The sequence below is a fragment of the Dipodomys spectabilis genome, unplaced genomic scaffold, assembly GCF_019054845.1.
Source record: "Dipodomys spectabilis isolate Male_0828 unplaced genomic scaffold, ASM1905484v1 ptg000002l, whole genome shotgun sequence".
In the NCBI taxonomy this organism is placed as follows: Eukaryota; Metazoa; Chordata; class Mammalia; order Rodentia; family Heteromyidae; genus Dipodomys; species Dipodomys spectabilis.
Genome location: NW_024870679.1, coordinates 51567650 through 51586331, shown reverse-complemented (window position 1 = coordinate 51586331; position 18682 = coordinate 51567650). Strand labels below are relative to the sequence as shown.

At 44.5% G+C, this 18682-nt stretch overlaps 1 protein-coding gene and 1 long non-coding RNA gene across 3 annotated transcripts in view; both read left to right on the top strand.

Annotated features, from left to right (window-relative positions):
• Positions 1-18681, top strand: part of Tesk2 (testis associated actin remodelling kinase 2) — a 119629-nt gene extending 100948 nt beyond the window's left edge. Inside the window, exons 5-12 of one of the 2 annotated variants that reach the window (XM_042679782.1) lie at positions 6719-6865; positions 14462-14544; positions 14980-15064; positions 15256-15339; positions 15537-15623; positions 16692-16809; positions 17113-17750; positions 18608-18681. In XM_042679782.1, coding sequence (XP_042535716.1) covers positions 6719-6865; positions 14462-14544; positions 14980-15064; positions 15256-15339; positions 15537-15623; positions 16692-16809; positions 17113-17750; positions 18608-18649 — 1284 coding nt within the window. In that variant the 3' untranslated portion in view covers positions 18650-18681. Of the gene's footprint in view, positions 1-6718; positions 6866-14461; positions 14545-14979; positions 15065-15255; positions 15340-15536; positions 15624-16691; positions 16810-17112 lie in introns of both variants that reach the window. The other variant, XM_042679776.1, reaches the window with a different exon arrangement.
• Positions 1-18682, top strand: part of LOC122108037 — a 277692-nt gene that overhangs the window by 204798 nt on the left and 54212 nt on the right. The gene's annotated exons all lie outside the window — the stretch shown is intronic.

Here is an 18682-nt window from a genome sequence, read left to right as displayed (position 1 = left end):
TTCCAGGAAGGGCAAGATATAGCTCCAAGGATGAGCCCCCCAGAATCCTACTTCTTCCACCAGGTGCCACCTCCACTCTTTCTTTTTTTTAATAATTTTTTTATTGAGATTAAGTGATTAGATAAATTTCCACAAATTTCACAGTATTATGGGATAGTAATACTTCGTTAAAGTCACAAACATACTTTAGCCTTCACAAGGCAAATTGTCATTATCATGGTCTATGAAGTTTGTGAAATCTATAAACTTTGACAATACAACTATTTCTTCCAAATCTAGTGATATTGTACATATCTTTCCTTTTGCTTAGTGTAAGCTGTTCCCTCTTTCCCTTTCAGTCCCTCCCTCACATTGCTGCCCTTGTTTAGTTCATTTTCATCAATGTCCAGTGCAGCTGATGGGCCCCTCTGTTGTATATTTTCCCATTTCTCTCTGATTCTATGCCCTCCTTCTAGCTTCCCTCAGATGTATGAGGTCCAAGAACATGGAGTCATCTAGAAATGATACAACAAATTAAGTAGAGGTCCTTTGTTTCTTGATTCCTGTTTACTTTGTCATATCTCCTTGCATTTTGAATCTAACATCCACATATCAGGGAGACCATGTGCCATTTGTCTCTGAGGCTTACCTCACTCAACATGATTTGTTCTAGTTCCATTTCCCTGTGAATGCCATTATTTTGTCCTTTCTAATGGCTGCATATTCCATTGTACACAGGTACCACAATTTTTGGATCCATTCATCTGTAGTGCCACCTCTACTCTTTACCACCTCCCAATAATTCCGTAGTTTGAATCCATCAGTGGATCAGTGCCATTGATTAGGTTAGAGCCTCAAGACCTAATCACTTTTCAGAAGCCTGCCAGCTGGCAACCAAATGCTCAATACATAAATCTATGAGGACATTTCATATTCAAAGGACAACAGGAAGAGTGCTCAACAGTTATTTGTAGAAATAAGCAGGGAATGGTGGTGACTATCCATATTCCTGGCCACTGTGGAAGCTGAGGCAAGAGTATCAGTTGAAGCTGACTATTGATAGGGTTTCCCTGTTACCCGATCTGGTTACCCATTCTCAAACAAGATGTTTGTGAGGTGCTGGTGACTCATGCCTGTAATCTTAGCTACTCAGGAGGCTGAGATCTGAGGATCAAGGCTCAAAGCCAGCCTAGGCAGGAAAGTCTAGACTCTTATTTCCAATTAACCACCAAAAAAGCCAGAAGTAAAGCTATGGTTTAAGTGGCAGAGTGTTACCTTGAGCAAAAAAGCTTAGGTACTGTGCCGAGACCCTGAGTTCAAGCCCCAAAACCCCATCCTCCCCTTCTACTTTGTAGAAGTAACTTGAATTAATATTCCTAGGAATAGAATGTCCACTTAAACATTCCTGTGGTAATTTCTTTCAGGAGTTGACATATGACTTTTTTTTTTTTTGGGTCCAGTCGTGGGGCTTGAACTCTGGGCCTGGGCGCTGTCCCTCAGCTCTTCAGCTCAAGGCTAGCACTCTACCACTTGAGCCACAGCGCCACTTCCGGCTTTTTTCTTTTTGCTTATGTGGTGCTGAGGAATCGAACCCAGGGCCTCAGGCATGCAAGGCAAGCACTCTACCACTGAGCCACCTTCCCAGCCCCGACATATGACTTCTTATCTTTTTTTTTCCCCCCAGTCCTATGGCTTGAACTCTGGGCCTGGGCACTGTCCCTGAGCTTCTTTTGCTCAAGGCTAGCACTCTACCTCTTGAGCCACAGTGCCACTTCTGGCCTTTCTGTGTATGTGGTACTGAAGAATCAAACCCAAGGCTTCATGCATGCTATGCAAGCATTCTACCACTAAACCACATTACCAGCCCCCTTCTTATCTTTTAGAAATATTTATTTATATTATGCATTTCATTTGCACTTTTGATTGACTGCCTTCTAGGAAAAGCTATGTTAGGTATTCAAGTTAAATGAAAGATTAAATAAAGGAATTAAATGAAAGAAACTCTGTTGTAATATTTCATTAGACCATGAAAAGAGGCAGGTTTTGGTAAAGGTAAAGTTGACATAGGTCACTGACAGTCACTGAGAGGAAATAAAGTACATATAACATTTGATTGGCTGATATTATGGTTTTCTGAACTTAAAAGTTTAAAATAACAATAGTTGAGATGGGGATAGGAGGGAAAAACTAAGAGAGAGTAAAGGAAGGAATGACACTATCCAAAAAGAAATGTACTCAATACCTGATTTATGTAACTGTAATTGTTCCGTACATCACCTTTATAATAACAATAAAAAATAAAAATAGCTGGCAGAATTACTCCAATGGTAGAGCACTTGCTTAGCAACCACAAGACTCTATTAGTATCACCAAAATTAAACATGTGTGTATATATACATACAATAAAATATAATACAATAAAAATGTTAATACTTCTCTGTTATTTCAGAATATTGCCAATGTCTTAGGTTGTTTCCTAGGGCTGCCCAAGGGAATAGTCTGAAAGAAATTGAAAGCAAAGCATCTGTTGTTCCCATCTGGGAAAGCTGAATATGCTAGTGCAGTTGTTCTTGTCTTTGCGTTCCACAGGGGGATTTGTGCAGGCTCACAGCTGAGTCTGCACTGGGAATTACTTATGGGGAAGTGAACGTTCCAACTAAAGGGCACATAGTGTGTAGCAACCTAGAAATCTTCCTTGTTGTCAGGTCTCAAACTTCCTTTTTTCCTACAGGCAAAAGTCTTGAGACATTGAGAACTTGTGGTTTCTGAGGGCCTAGAGGCTTATCAGGTGCACTGATATATTCACCAAGTATTTGCCAAAGACAGACAAGAGAGACTTTTTCTCTTCTCTTTTCTTCTGCTCTTTACTTTCTGGCTGGATCTGTGGATTTCTGAAGCTTTCAGAGACATTACTGAACAGATAGGTGTTTTTCTGAACCAGAACTGAGAGTACTGGACCTTCAGAAAGAACCTGAATGTTTTCTGAAGATTATCTTTCCACCTTTCTTTGCCACCATGCCAAAGAAGTGAACCCTGCCTCTCCATACATTCTGTTGGAGCTAAAGAAATTTACATACATGACTAGATGTCAGCTACTTGCCCCTGTGTAACTTGGAGTTTGCAAGTTCAATTTCTTTTCATTAAATGGGTTCCACGAGTGTGAACCTTGGGCAGATTCAACAAGAGGGAAGAGAAGAAAGAATTGTGATAATATCTGCATTGCACATTACTTTGAGATTTCCAAAGATAGATTATTGTGCAGGATTAATTAGACAGACAGGTCTCCCTTTTGAGAGGTGTGTATTTTTAACTATTCTCTACTTTGTCAGATATCCACTATTACGGGGATCTGATTTGCTGCACGGTGCTGCCCTCTACTGGTTCTTTTTTGGTGCATATGTTACCACATCAGAAAATCTCACATCATATGGCCTTTAAGTTTTTACCTGTATTAGATTCTCATAATAATATAGTAAATTAGGTAACTTGGGATTATGTCTACTTCATATGTGGGGAAACTAAAATCTAGGTAGCTTTATTAGTTGCTTTCTATAAACTTAAATGGCTAGCAGAAGGCAGAATTAGACTAGAATTAAAATTTCTTTCCTCTTAGTAAGTTCCATAGTCCTTTGTAAATTCAGTGTCACCACCTGTCCAAAAGCATTAACAGATTAAATTTACACTGGAGAAAATTGCTATTTTTTCTCCCTTGAAAGAAGGGAGACTGCCCAGTGTTGGTGGCTCACGCCTGTAATTCTAGCTACTCAGGAGGCTGAGATCTGAGGATCGCAGTTCAAAGCCAGCCTGGGCAGGAAAGGCCATGAGACTCTTATTTCCAATAAACACTAGAAAACCAGAAGTGGAGCTCTAGTTCAAGTGGTAGAGTGCTCACTTTGAGCTGAAGAGCTGAGGGACAGCACCCAAGCCCAGAGTTCAAGGCCCACAACCAACCCCCTCCACCAAAAAAAAAAAAAAAAAAAGAAGGGAGATACACTTAAGTGGTTTAAGTAAATCTATTCGAGTTTCTGTTCTGCATGAGGCTGTAACTCAGATGCTGTGGGTTAGTGGTAGAGTGCTTGCCTAGTATGCATGAAGCCCTGGGTTTGATTCCTTAGTGCCATATACACAGAAAAAGCTGGACGTGGCGCTGTGGCTCAAGTGGTAGAGTACTAACCTGGAGCAAAAGAACATCAGGGACAGTGCCTAGAAAGCTCCAGGAGTGACAAAAAAAATTCCTGTTGGCTTCTATGATGATTTCTTTTTTTTTTTTTTTTTTTCTTTTTTTATCTTTTTTTCCAGTCGTGGAGCCTGAACTCTGGGCCTGGGCGCTGTCCCTCAGCTCTTCAGCTCAAGGCTAGCGCTCAACCACTTGAGCCGAAGCGCCACTTCCGGCTTTTTTCTTTTTGCTTATGTGGTGCTGAGGAATCGAACCCAGGGCCTCAGGCATGCAAGGCAAGTGCTCTACCACTGAGCCACCTTCCCAGCCCCCTATGATGATTTCTTTATTTATTTCTTCTTTCTCTGCCTTTCCCTTTAAAATTAAAATCTTAGGGATTCTTATTTCCCACAGTACTTGACATCAGTGACTGCCTCAATTTGATGTTTTGCTTTCTCATATTAGTATCTTGTTTAAGATTTTGTTTCTAAACTTTAAACTTGATTTCATTTATTCCAGCTGACTTCATGTGTATGTGTGTCAGCTAGTACAAGGGCTTGAGGGCTTTTTGCTCCCACTTGGCTTTTTCTCTCAAGGCTGTGCTGTACCACTTGGGCCACAGCGCCACTTCTAGTTTTCTGAGTGGTTTATTGGAGATGAGTGTCAGGGACTTTCCTGCCTGTTCCGGCTTTGAACTGTGATCCTCAGATTGTAGTCTTCTGAGTAGCTAGGATTACAGGTGTGAGCCACTGGAGCTGGGCCCTTGAGACTCTCATCTCCAATAAACCACTCAGAAAACTGAAAGCAGTGCTTTCTCAAGTGGTAAAGAGCTAGCCTTGAGCTGAAGAGCTCAGGTTCAGCACCCAGGCCCAGAGTTCAAGCCTGACCAAAAAAAAAAAAAAAATCATTTGAATCTGTCTGCTTGGGCTGGCTTTGAACCACAATCTTCAGATCTCAGCCTTCTGAGATCACACGTAAGGGAGTAACTGGTGCCCAGTTAACTTTACCTTTAACATTGTCATTTCTTCTAAATACTCCTCTCCATATGTTCTGGATATTTAATAATGACATCTAGGGACCAATAGCTTAGGGGTTTTCCTAGAGCTTTACAGTGTCCTTATGCCTGATTTATTCGATCAGCCTTGTTTTTTGGTATTTGTTTTTTGTCCAGTCCTGGGGCTTGAACTCAGGGCCTGGGAATTGTCCCTAAGCTGCTTTTGCTCAAGGCTAGTGCTCTACCTTGAGCCGCAGTGCTACTTCTGCCTTCTGTTTATGTGGCACTGAGGAATCTAACCCAGGCCTTCATGCAATGCTAGGCAAACACTCTACCACTAAGCCACATTCCCAGCCCCATCCTGGTTGGTTTTTGTTGTTGTTGTTGTTGGTTTTTTTTTTTTTTTTTTTTTTTTTTGGGTCCGGTCGTGGGGCCTGAACTCTGAGCCTGGGTGCTGTCCCTCAGCTCTTCAGCTCAAGGCTAGCGCTCTACCACTTGAGCCACAGCGCCACTTCCAGCTTTTTTCTTTTTGCTTATGTGGTGCTGAGGAATCGAACCCAGGGCCTCGAGCATGCAAGGCAAGTGCTCTACCACTGAGCCACCTTCCCAGCCCTGTTGGTTTGTTTTTTATTCTGTCATCTAAATGCATTTTGAATCTTCCCTTGTTCCAGTGTCTCCACTATTGCTATAACTCAAATGCCTCTCTCGCACTGAGGTCAATGCAATGTTCCAATAACCTAGTTCCCCTTCTTTGTATTCTACATACTAATCCACCTATCATACATTGCCAAAGCAATCTTTTCTTTGAAAAGTAAATGTGACCAGGTTGCTCTCTTGCTTAAAATGCTTCTTTTGTTCCCTAGAGCAAAGATAAGGTCCATATAGAATAGCAAAATATATCATCCTTACTTCCTGATTCCCTTGTCAGTGTGTTCTGGCCATACCAGGTAAATTAGTTTCCTGAATGCACCATGGATTTAGCCTGTGACAGCATGTACTGTTCCCTCTGTGTGGATGGTCTTCCTTTTTTGCTGCCCTAGGTCATCCTTTACAACTCCTTTATTTTCTCTTCTATGCCCAGATGAAGTAACTTTATCCTCAGTGTTATAAACTGCTGTCATATCTATTTATTACTGTATTTTCCTGTTTGCTACTTACATTACCTTGGTCCCTTAATAAATTATGTTCCATTCAAAAGCAGGCATCCTTATGTACAGAACTACCAAATGCTTGGATTTGGAATAAGCCTATGGTAAATTAAGGGAGAAAAAAACATCTATTTCCTAGATTTATTTTTTTTTTATGTTTTTTGGGTCTGGTCGTGGGGCCTGAACTCTGGGCCTGAGTGCTGTCCCTCAGCTCTTCAGCTCAAGGCTAGTGTTCTACCACTTGAGCCACAGCGCCACTTCCGGCTTTTTTCTTTTTGCTTATGTGGTGCTGAGGAATCGAACCCAGGGCCTCAGGCATGCAAGGCAAGTGCTCTACTACTGAGCCAACTTCCCAGCCATAGATGTTTACTCTCTAATAGTATCACCCCAAACCTAAACATTTCTGATAAATGGTGGGCGGGTCTTCTTTGTGTTTTGCAGTATATCAACTCTGGGAACCTGGAACAGTTGCTAGACAGTAACCTGCATTTGTCCTGGACTGTGAGGGTGAAATTGGCCTATGACATAGCAGTGGGCCTCAGATACCTTCACTTCAAAGGCATTTTCCATCGGGACCTCACATCAAAGGTATGGAGACCTTATTTTCGTAATGCTTTGAGAGACACGATCCTCTTCTCTAAGAAAGCTGTGTAAGAGAACTACATTGTTAATGAGCTTAGAAATATGGAGATCTCTATTACAGGTTTAACATTTAGTCACAGAGAACATACTCACTATTCATTATAGCTAATCCTTAGAAAGCCAGTATCTCTTCAGAGCAGGTACCTTTCCAAGTAGAGGCAGGCAACACTTGACTTCTGTCTCTGAATGTGTGATACAGAAGCAGATGACATAAAGAAGAATAAAAGATTCTTGAGCTGGGAGGCCTATCAGTTTTCTCTCCTATGGTATCCAGGAAGTAGTTCTCAGCTAAGAGCAGTTGTTGAGTGTAGTCAATTGAATGCAAGTTTTAAACTCCATGGGTCATTTTCTATCTGTGTGATTGAGTTTCTGCCACCCTGTCAATTCTTTGGCATCAGCTGGTCTCTGTCTCTGTAGTATTATATTCTTGTTGTCCAAAGTGCTATGTGAACAGGATAGACAGAGTTGTTTTCAGAGGAAGTTGGCTGTGCTACAAAGGAGGCAATAGAGCCAAAAGGCCTAGGATATTATCATGACAAGGCTTATAAAAAATATTGCCTGATTATTGATGGAAGAAAGATAAAGCCATCTAACATATCTAATATGGCTTCTGCCCAGGAGCCAAATTAAAGTCTCCTAGGGAAATATGTAGGAACTTTGAACTTACCCAAGAATAACTGTCATTTTTCTCTACCCCAGCATATATATGAGCACACATATACAAATATATGCATGTGCATATACATGCATAAAGCTCTTCTGTCATAGATGAAGGGAAAGGAAACCTGTTGTAAGAAGCAATTTCCAGAGGGAACAAAACCAATAAGGTCTAAAGTCCCTGGTGACCTCATGCCGGTGTGGTTCTGGCATCCTAAACAGCAGTACTGTTCCTGAGGGGCCCTGACCTTTGGTTTATGAACTAGTTACAAAAAATTGCTGTGGGGAGGTGATGGCAAGGCCCTTGTGTATGGCAGAACCATTCGTATTCAACTGCACTATTCCTGAAGGTACATGTGTTCTAGGCTGGTAGGTAAAATTGTATTAGTCAAGTAAGTTGATACTGTCACTTCAGTTACTCAGCCTAAATCAGATCAGATCAACTCATTATAGCTTCATTTCTTCTAAGTTAGAGGGAGGTTGTGACAAGTGACCCATCCTTCATAAAGATATTTCCCACAGGGGCTGGGAAGGTGGCTCAGTGGTAGAGCACTTGCTTTGCATGCATGAGGCCCTGGGTTCGGTTCCTCAGCACCACATAAGCAAAAAGAAAAAAGCCGGAAGTGGCATTGTGGCTCAAGTGGTAGAGCGCTAGCCTTGAGCTAAAGAGCTAAGGGATAGTGCCCAAGCCCAGAGTTCCAGCCCCACGACCGGACCCCCCCCCCCCCCCCAAAAAAAAAGATATTTCCCCCATAGCTATATAAATGTCTTTTTTTTTCTTTTTGCTGATACTAGGGCTTGAACTCAGGACCTGGCCTCTGTCTCTGAGCTTCTGTGCTCAAGGCTAGCACTCTACCACTTGAGCCACAGCACCATTTCTGGATTTTTCTGTTTATGCAGTACTGAGAAATTGAACCCAGGGCTTCATGAATACCTGCTAGTCAAGCACTCTACCACTAAGCTACCATATATATATGAAAGGAAATTCTAAGTACCTCTAATCGATACTTAGAGTGTTGTGTTGAGAAATAGAACTAAAGAAAAGTACACACATTTTGTAACTGAGTATTCAGCTATATATAAACTGAAGATTTTCAAAGCAGGGGAGATCACTGTAGGCCAGGCTAGGTAGGCTTTCTGGGAAGAAAGCTCCCCACTCCTAAGGATTTATCATACCCCTGCTGTGCTCTGAAAACTTTGTCCTATCATGCTAGTGTCCTAGAACTAGTTAAAGATTATCTACTTGCTTCTGTCTGAGCTTCTTGTGTTATATTGTTAAAATAGTAATAATAACAAGACCCTATCTAAACAAAACAAAATGAAAAAAAAAGTAATCTTTCTAGACTATAGGGAAAGACAACCATCCTTTGATTTTCCTTATAGGGAGTGGGTATTCCCAGTGTCAGTGGGCTTAAACTAGGAAGCATAGGACAAAGAACTCCCTGTATTTGTAAGTTGTGCTTCCCTGGATTAAAAGAGGTACTGAGGATTCTTAGAGCTTACTTTTGGAAGCTCTAGTGACAGGCTAGGAAGTACACTAGAAAGAATGTAATCTGTGCTCCTCACCCTTTTATTATCCCAGATAAAGTTTTTGTCTTAATTGTTGAGGGATTAGGAAAAGAGTTGTATTTTCACACCTACACAGAGCTGCCAACTGGACACTTATGTAGGTTGGGCAATGGTCATAAGAATGAGATGCCCGGGGCTGGGAAGGTGGCTCAGTGGTAGAGCGCTTGCCTTGCATGCATGAGGCCCTAGGTTTGATTCCTCAGCACCACATAAGCAAAAAGAAAAAAGCCGGAAGTGGCGCTGTGGCTCAAATGGAAGAGCGCTAGCCTTGAGCTGAAGAGCTGAGGGACAGCGCCCAGGCCCAGAGTTCAGGCCCCATGACCGGACCCAAAAAAAAAAAAAAAAGAATGAGATGCCCCAGTAGAGAAATAAGGTAAAAGTGATAGAGTAGAGGGCTCTGAGGTTTCTAGATTATCTCTAAAGATCCAGTTCAAGGCCAACCTGGGTAGGAAAGTCTATGAGACACTTATCTCCAGTTAACTACTAAAAAGTCAGAAATGGAGTTGTGGTTTAAGTGGTAGAGCACCAAACTTGAATGAAAAAGTTAAGGGACAGTACCTAGGCCCTGAGTTCAAGCCTCTCTGTCTCTGTCTTTCTCTGTCTCTCTCTCTCTGTGTCTGTCTGTCTGTCTGTCTGTCTGTCTCTCTCTCTCTCTCTCACACACACACACCAAAGAACAAATGTGATTACATGCCTGGAATCACAACCCTTGGGAGGCTAAGGCAGAAGAAGGGCTGCATAGGGAAAATATCTCACAAATAAATGTGAACGTTAGAGGGATGTAGGGCTCCCTAGAGTTCTTTGTTTATGAGTACTGTCAAAGCTTTTAGAAACCATTTATACTCTGTTAGTAGATGACACAGTACTAGCCACAAAGAAATGGTTAGATTCCAACATGTTTCCTCCATGGGCTCTAGCCTAATTGGAGAGATATGTAAGCAGGTCCTTCATACACACAAGAGATATGGCCAAGGGATGGAACATGTCATCCTAAACTGATAATCTTCTAAACTTGGCCTATAGAAGTTTCTAAGGGCAGGTGCTGGGAAGGTGGCTCAGTGGTAGAGTGCTTGCCTAGCATGCATGAAGCCCTGGGTTCGATTCCTCAGTACCACTTAAACAGAAAAAGCCAGAAGTGGCGCTGTGGCTCAAGTGGTAAAGTGCTAGCCTTGAGCAAAAAGAAGCTCAGGGGCAGTGCCCAGGCCCTGAGTTCAAGCCATAGGACTGGCAAAAGAAAAAAGAAAGGTCCTGAAGCATTTGGGGGGACATTTCAGTCCTTGATCTCCCTTGATCTTCCTCTGAAAGGAACCTTTTCACTTTTCTGAAGATGTAATTTCTTTTTTTTTTGGTCCGGTTGTGGGGCCTGACCTCTGGGCCTGGGCGCTGTCCCTCAACTCTTCAGCTCAAGGCTAGCACTCTACCACTTGAGTCACAGCGCCCCTTCCGGCTTTTTTCTTATGTGGTGCTGAGGAATCAAACCCAGGACCTCGAGCATGCAAGGCATGTGCTCTACCACTGAGTCATCTTCCCAGCCCCTGAAGATGTAATTTCTTGCTTGATCCTATCAAGGCTTATGAAATGCATTTTTGAGGGTAAAGAGAAAGGTGATTACACAAAGTACCCTCTCTCCCACTTTTTGTGCCTAGTAGTAGGGCTGCTCCTTAGTTTTTTCACACAAACTGGCACCCTACCACTCTAGCCATGGCTCCACTTCTGGCTCTTTGATAGTTTATTGGAGACTTTCACAGGCTTTCCTGCCCAAGTTGGCTTTGACCCAAGGTCCTCAAATCTCAGCCTCCTGAGTAGCTAGGATTACAGACATGTGCCAGTTGGTACCCAACTTTGAGCTTCATATTATAAGCCTAGCTTATATTCTGTAGCCATATAGTCTGTACTGGGGCTACGGTCAGATTGGCTGAAAAATGTCATAATTGCTTGCCCTAGGATTAACCAGCATTGGAGACAGAGGTTAAGGTCTCTGCCTACATAGTTGTAAGATTCTGTCTCAAAAATACCCCATCACTTTTTAGAGGAGAATTATTATTATTATTTTTTGGGGTCCGGTTGTGGGGCCTGAACTCTGGGCCTGGGCGCTGTCCCTCAGCTCTTCAGCTCAAGGCTAGCACTCTACCACTTGAGCCATAGCGCCATTTCCAGCTTTTTTCTTTTTGCTTATGTGGTGCTGAGGAATTGAACCCAGGACCTCATGCATGCAAGGCAAGCGCTCTACCACTGAGCCACCTTCCCAGCCCCGTGGTGAATTATTTTCTATGAGTTATATTTCAATAAAGTTGGCAATGGTCTTGCACAATGTTGCTTTTTTCATGGTGCTTGGCCTCTATTTTATAAGTCTTCATTGCTCTTGCCATAGATTTGTCTTCAGCAGAAAGCCTTAAACCTATCCCACTGAACAAGCCAAAAGCCAAGTGGGATGAGAAGAGGCTTTACTAAAGCCCAGAGTAGCCAAAGATAGTGAGGGAAATCCAGAACTCTAGCAGACAGGGGAGAAGAATCAGAAAGCCTCTAAACCTCTAAGCCTCCAACGCTGGTCTCTTAGCCATATGATCACGACTACCTTATTCCTTACACACTCAATACTAACACAAATCCTGAATCGTATGTAAAAGCCCTGAAGGAGCTCATTAACCATGTCACAAGCAGGAAAATCTAGCCACCTAAGAACTTAATTTATTTTTTTGGTCTGGTTGTGGGCCCTGAACTCTGGGCCTAGGCGCTGTCCCTTAGCTCTTCAGCTCAAGGCTAGCGCTCTACCACTTGAGCCACAGCACCACTTCTGGCTTTTTTCTTTTTGCTTATGTGGTGCTGAGGAATAGAACCCAGGGCCTCATGCATGCAAGGCAAGCGCTCTACCACTGAGCCACCTTCCCAGCCCCTAAGAACTTATTTTGTCTGCTTAGTGTTTGGAGTTCATTGGGATCTTCAATGAGAATACTTCCTGCAGAAGCCAGTAAGGACTGAGTGGGAGGAAAGGAAATCAAAGCAACAAGCGTTAACAGCTAAGTCTGACTAACCTAGATCCCTTAAAGGGAAGCTCAGGAATTTCTTGGAAAACCCTGATAGGGGTTTGTCAAGGCTCCTCCTCATTTTTATCAACACGGATGTAGAGCCCTAATGTTTGAACTTTTGTGAGTTTTTTTTTTTTCATTCCTAGTTTCCCCTTTGGCATCAATGCCCAGCTATTAGCTATAGAAAAACCTTTCTGAGCTGGGAAGGTGGCTCAGTGGTAGAGTGTTTGCCTTGCATGCATGAGGCCCAGGGTTTGATTCCTCAGCCCCACATAACAGAAAAAGCTGGAAGTGTCACTGTGGCTCAAGTGGTAGAGTGCTAGCCTTGAGCTGAAGAGCTGAGGGACAGCGCCCAGGCCCAGAGTTCAGGCCCAGGACTGGAAAGGAGGGGGGAGGGGAGGTAGGAAGGAAAGGAGGGAGGGAAGGAAGCAAAGGAAAGAAGAAAGGGAGGGAAGGAGGGAGAGAAAGAAGGAAGGGAAGGGAAGGAAGGAAGGAAGGGAGGAAGGAAGGGAAGGAAGGAAGGAAGACCTTTCTATAGCTCTCTCAAGACAATGGTCACATTTCAGGTAGACTAAGTGAGGCAGCCTTGCCCATTATAGGGATCACATTGCTCCTGATCATTCCTGCCTTAGCCATTTCTTAACTACTTATGAAGATGCTGTCTAGAAAACCCTTTCTACTAAAAGGGTGGTCTGCAGCAAGTAGACAGTAGGCCTCCATGAATGTGATCATAAAGCAGAAACTGAACAGCTTTGACAGGGGTTGCCCACTGTGGCCATGTTCTGTTCCTAACCTGCTGTTCCCAAGTTGACTTAGGAAACAGGATTGTTTTCAAGGCCTATAAAGCAAATAGTAAATAGGACTTTACACTGGACCTTGGAGACAGGAGTCTGAGTTGTTGGCAAAATGGGAGGAGGAAAGGAGAGATCTGAAGTGCCACTTCCTCATAGGCTAGTGCCCTATACCCAGGGCTTTGGTTAATACACAGGTTGGCCTTGGGCCCATCTTCTCAGACAAAGTCAGGGAGGTGAGGTGCTGATCCAGCATGACTGATGGGAGAACTAAAGCTAGGACAAACACAAGGACAGTTCTTCTTGGAAATCAGCCAATTTACCTCCACTTGGGACCCAGGGTAGATGTGATGAAATCATAGGCTCCTTCTGCCTCAGAGAAGATTGCTGTGTACCTGATGTAGAATGTGCAGAAGGCGTTAGTAATGTCCTGGCAACTAGATGCAAAGGCTGGCTAGGAAGGAGGAGAGCTGGTTTGGGTCAGATAGGGTCTTGCTGGCCTTAGAAATGTTTCTGCTTGCCAAGGCTCCTTGCTCTCTGCTGCCTCCAGAGGGGGTGGGGTGAGGCGCCTCCTGAGCCAGTGATATAGAGCTATTTTGAATGTAGCTATATTTGGGGAGAGCTGGTCTCGGATTTATTTATAGGTCATTGGGGTTCATCCTTTTTCTGGAGTCAGCCGTATTTGTCCAGTAATCATGTTCCCATCCTCTCCCATGAATTGGATACTGTGAGGAAGCCTTAAACTGGAACTTGTTCCCCAGGTGCTCACAGCCTGCCTGCTAGACTGTGAATGGAAGTGGCTGGGAATGTGGGGGGCTGGGAAGGTGGCTCAAGTGGTAGAGTGCTAGCCTTGAGCTGAAGAGCTGAGGGACAGCGCCCAGGCTCAGAGTTCAGACCCCACGACTGGACCAAAAGAAAAAAGAAAAAAAGAAAAGTATGTGTGGGTCCTGGATTTGATTCCCAGCACAAAATAAAAATGAAAATGGGAGAGAGGGATTCGCTAGAGGGGGAAGGAGAGAAGAGAGAGAGATACAATATATGAAACAATGAATTTGGAGGATATTCCAAATTGAAGGGAATGGTATAAACAAAAGCAAAAGCTTTCTGTGACAAGTTTAAGTTTGGATAAGCTGTGCTATATAAGCACAGGGGCCAGTTAGATCAGATGGGTGTGTGTGTGTGTGTGTTGGTGTGGCTTGAACATAGGCCTTATACATACCACGCATACACTGTACCACTGAGCTGTACTCCTAGTTAGACAGAGCCAGATCAGATGGTGTGTGTGTGGTGTTCTGGGGCTTGAACATAAGGCCTTATACATGCCACGCACACACTGTACCACTGAGCTGTACTCCTAGCCAAATCATAGACTTATGCTAGGAATATTGGTGTGACCCAGAGGGTATTGAAGGTTAGTGTATGTATGCATGGGTAGTTAACTATGGCTGCCTGATCCCTACTTCTGAGCCACCTTCTCTCCTCTTTTTTGGGAACCCTAGAACTGCCTGATAAAGAGAGATGAGAATGGTTACTCGGTAGTAGTAGCTGACTTTGGCCTGGCTGAGAAGATCCCTGATATTGGGTGAGTAGTCCTAATGGGAAATCCAGCTTCCTTCCCAAAGACCAGGATTTAGTGACAGCTCCACCTTACTCCCTGAATTTAACTAGTCCTAGGCTATCTGTATCCATCCTTGGGGGAAAAGAATTCCCAACCATCAAAATATCCCATTGTGTTGGGCGCCAGTGGCTCATGCCTGTAATCTTAGCAACTCAGGAGGCTAAGATCTGAGGATCATGATTCAAAGCCAGCCCAGGCAGTAAAGTCTATGAGACTCTTATCTCCACTTAACCACCAGGAAAGTGGCACTGTGGCTCAAATGGTAGAGCATTCACTTTGAGCTAAAGAGCTTGAGGGACAGCGCCAGACCCAGAGTTCAAGCCCCACAACTCATAAAAAAAAAAAAAAATACCCCATTGTACTGGGCAAGCTCACTTCCCTTCCACTTTCATTCCACAGCATGGGATGTGAGAAGTTGGCTGTAGTGGGCTCACCCTTCTGGATGGCACCTGAAGTTCTTCGAGATGAGCCCTACAATGAGAAGGTAAGTGGAGAATCTCAGGCTTGGTACTCCTTAGAATCCACTGTTAGCAGAAAGAGTCCAGGGTGAGGATCAACATCCTTTCTGACCTGGATGAAATATGGGCAATAAGGCTCAGACATGGGCAATTGAGGGAGCAATACTCCACCCCCTCAATCCATTGAGAGGGAAACAGAGGTCTAACTACCCACCAGGCGGACGTGTTCTCTTATGGTATCATCCTCTGCGAGATCATCGCCCGCATCCAGGCTGATCCAGACTACCTTCCCCGCACAGAGGTGAGCAGTAGGCATGCAGACCAGTGCCATGGGCTAGGGCTGGTTTGAGGCTGTGGAACTGTTATCTTCTTGGGGTAGAGTGGCTGAACTCATTCTATGGTTACTTCTTAGAGGCAGCTCCAGGATGGGTGGTAGGGGTGGGGGGGATGGGGACTGATGACATCTACCCATGTCCCTATACCTTCCCCAAATGACAGAATTTTGGGCTGGACTATGACGCTTTCCAGCATATGGTGGGAGACTGCCCCCCTGACTTTCTGCAGCTCACCTTCAACTGCTGTAATGTGAGTATCTTTATCCCCTGGCCTTGTTTCAGGAGCTGGTTATATTCTTTTTACCTGATTATGACTGTAAGGAAAGGCTACAAATTCGTTAGCCTCATTTTTCTCTAGATGTGTTAAACACCAACCACAGTTCCTCCTCTGGGTAAAGCTAGGCTGAGGACTTTGGACCAAGAGAAGGGAAAACTGGCTCCTAATCCTCAGCCTGCAAGGCAATCCCACCATCCCTTACCTTGATAGCACTGTGGTTTGGTTTTGCTATTAAACTGTGGCTCTAGCCAGTCCAAAGACACATAAAAAAGGCTCTTCTTACTGGCCTTCATTTTTTTGGCCAGTCCTGAGGCCTGAACTCTGGGCCTGGGTACTGTCCCTCAGCTCTTCAGCTCAAGGCTAGCGCTCTACCACTTGAGCCATAGTGCCACATCTGGCCTTTTCTGGTTATGTGGTGCTGAGGAATCGAACCCAGGGCCTCATGTATGCAAGGCAAGCACTCTACCACTGAGCTACCTTCCCAGCCCATGGCCTTCATTTTATACAGATCTGAGCCAGACTACTTATGACCAAAGGGTAAAACCAAATTAGCAGTATGGGGAAAAAAAAAAAAAAAAGAAGAAGAATCATGTTTGCTGGGCTCCAGTGGCTCATGCCTGTAATCCTAGCTACTCAGGAGTCTGAGATCTGAGGATCGTGGTTCAAAGCCAGCCAGGGCAGGAAAGTCCGTGAGACCAGAAAACCGGAATGGCACTGTGGCTCAAGTAGAATGGTGGCCTTAAGCTGAAGAGCTCAGGGACAGCACCGAGGCCCAGAGTTCAAGCCCTAAGACTGACCAAAAAAAAGAGAGAGAGAGAGATGCTTTTGGAGGGGTAAAGCAGACTGAGGACTGAGATAAGGAAGTATAGTAGACAAGTTACCTTTCTGACCATAGTTCTAGGTATCACCCTAAGAACTGTGGCCTCAGTAGAGATCTCTTAGCTGAACATCTGAATCTTAAAAAAAGAGCAATACACTGAAATTCTACCTTTGGGGTGGGAAAATGAGGGTAAAGTTCATGGCTAGTGTGGATGCCTACAGATGGACCCCAAACTGCGCCCATCCTTTGTGGAGATTGAGAGGACCCTGGAGGAAATCATGAGTCGCCTGCAGGAAGAAGAGCTGGAGAGGGACAAAAAGCTGCAACCTACAGCTAAGGGTAAGAGTTCCAAACAGGCAGCCCAACCTGACCCCAAGGGAGGAAATTAGCCTGGAGGACCTTCCCCTCTAGGACTATTCATCACAAAGTCTCAGGTCCTTAGCTAAGTAAGAGGGGAGGGCCATGAGATCACAGAGTCTGAAACAGTAGTTAAATTGACACATTCCCCTTCTCTGAATATTTCCTTGCTGATGAAATGAGACAACGGTACTTTGCTTTCCAGAGAGAAAATACTGTAATAAGTGATAGCTTTGTTTATTATGTCTAGTGAGAGTAACCCAGGCTTGACTCACTGTTATTCAGGACTCTTGGAGAAAGTTCCTGGGGGGAAGCGACTAAGCTCACTGGATGACAAGATTCCGTACAAGTCCCCACGTCCAAGACGTACTATTTGGCTGTCTCGAAGCCAGTCAGACATCTTCTCTCGTAAGCCCTCACGTACAGTGAGTGTTTTGGACCCCTACTACAGGCCACGAGATGGTGCTACACGCACTCCCAAAGTTAACCCTTTTAGTGCTCGCCAGGACCTCAAAGGTGGCAAGATCAAGCTCTTTGACCTACCCAGCAAGTCTGTCATCTCCCTGGTATTCGACCTGGATGCACCAGGCCCTGCAACAATGCCCCTGGCTGATTGGCAGGAGCCTCTGGCTCCACCTGCCCGCCGGTGGCGTTCTTTGCCTGGTTCACCTGAGTTCTTGCATCAAGAGGCTTGTCCATTTGCAGGCCGTGAAGAATCGCTATCTGATGGGCCCCCACCACGCCTCAGTAGTCATAAGTATAAAGTAAGAGAGATCCCACCATTCCGGGCATCTGTCCTTCCAGCTGCTGTAGCCCATGAGGCAATGGACTGCTCTAACCAAGAAGAAAATGGTTTTGGGCCCAAGCCCAAGGGGACCAGCTCAGGCCTTGGAAATGCCTCTGAGGAGATGGAGGTTGAAGAAGTAAGACCATGGGACTTGGTTGCAATCCCCTCCTCTGTCTCAAGCACAGGCCCACAAACCCAGGGAGAAAAGGATGGGTGAGGGAGGTTAGTCCCTGTCTACACTTTGGGGATGGATCTTCAGCTGAAGCCATAGGTGCACAGCCTTGACTTTTCTCCGGAGCCCACAGAGCAGGCAGGCTGCTTAGCTTTTGGGCTTCCAGGACCCAATGGCACATATGAGATGAAGCAGCAGTGAGAGAGGCATTCTAGTTAGGGCCAACCATTGGTACTAAGCCTCAGACATCTAGCAAGGAGCTCCAACTCCCACCTGTTTGTTTCTAGTGTACTTTCCCAGACAGGACCATTGGACTCCTAGTTCTAGGATGAGCTGGCTGGTGGCTATTACCCCAGTTCTTTCCTGCCCTAGGTCTCTTTTGCCCTTTCTTGGGGCATATAAGCTACTGGAAGGAACTCAAAGCTGACCAGGAGGCCCTAATAGGCATGGCTGTTTTTCAGACTTGAAGACTGGGGTGCTTCTTGCCAGTATGTCTAAGACACTTGAATAATTGCTGTTTGCACTTACTGCATGGTCAGACCACACCACTACATTTCTATGCAAGGGGGCGGGGCAAGGTAACACGGTGGTCATGGCTCTTAGCTAACCTATTCAAAGACCTTTTCAAGTTGATTAATCTATTTTCCTATTTATAAAGGAGTCTTAATGTTCTGCCTCATAAGACTTTCAGCCTTGTGGTTGGGAGTGGGGGCTGGTTTTGTAGGCCTTAGGGCCTGCTCTAAGTATTTTGTTAACAGGTGATACAACCAGTTGGTTAAACGGTTTATACTTGGACTGATTTTCTTCCCTTCCTGCTATAGCTGGAGCTTCGGGAACAATCTGTCCTTACAGAGCCGCAATAAGAGATAACCAAAGAATGAAGTTGGTCAAAATAT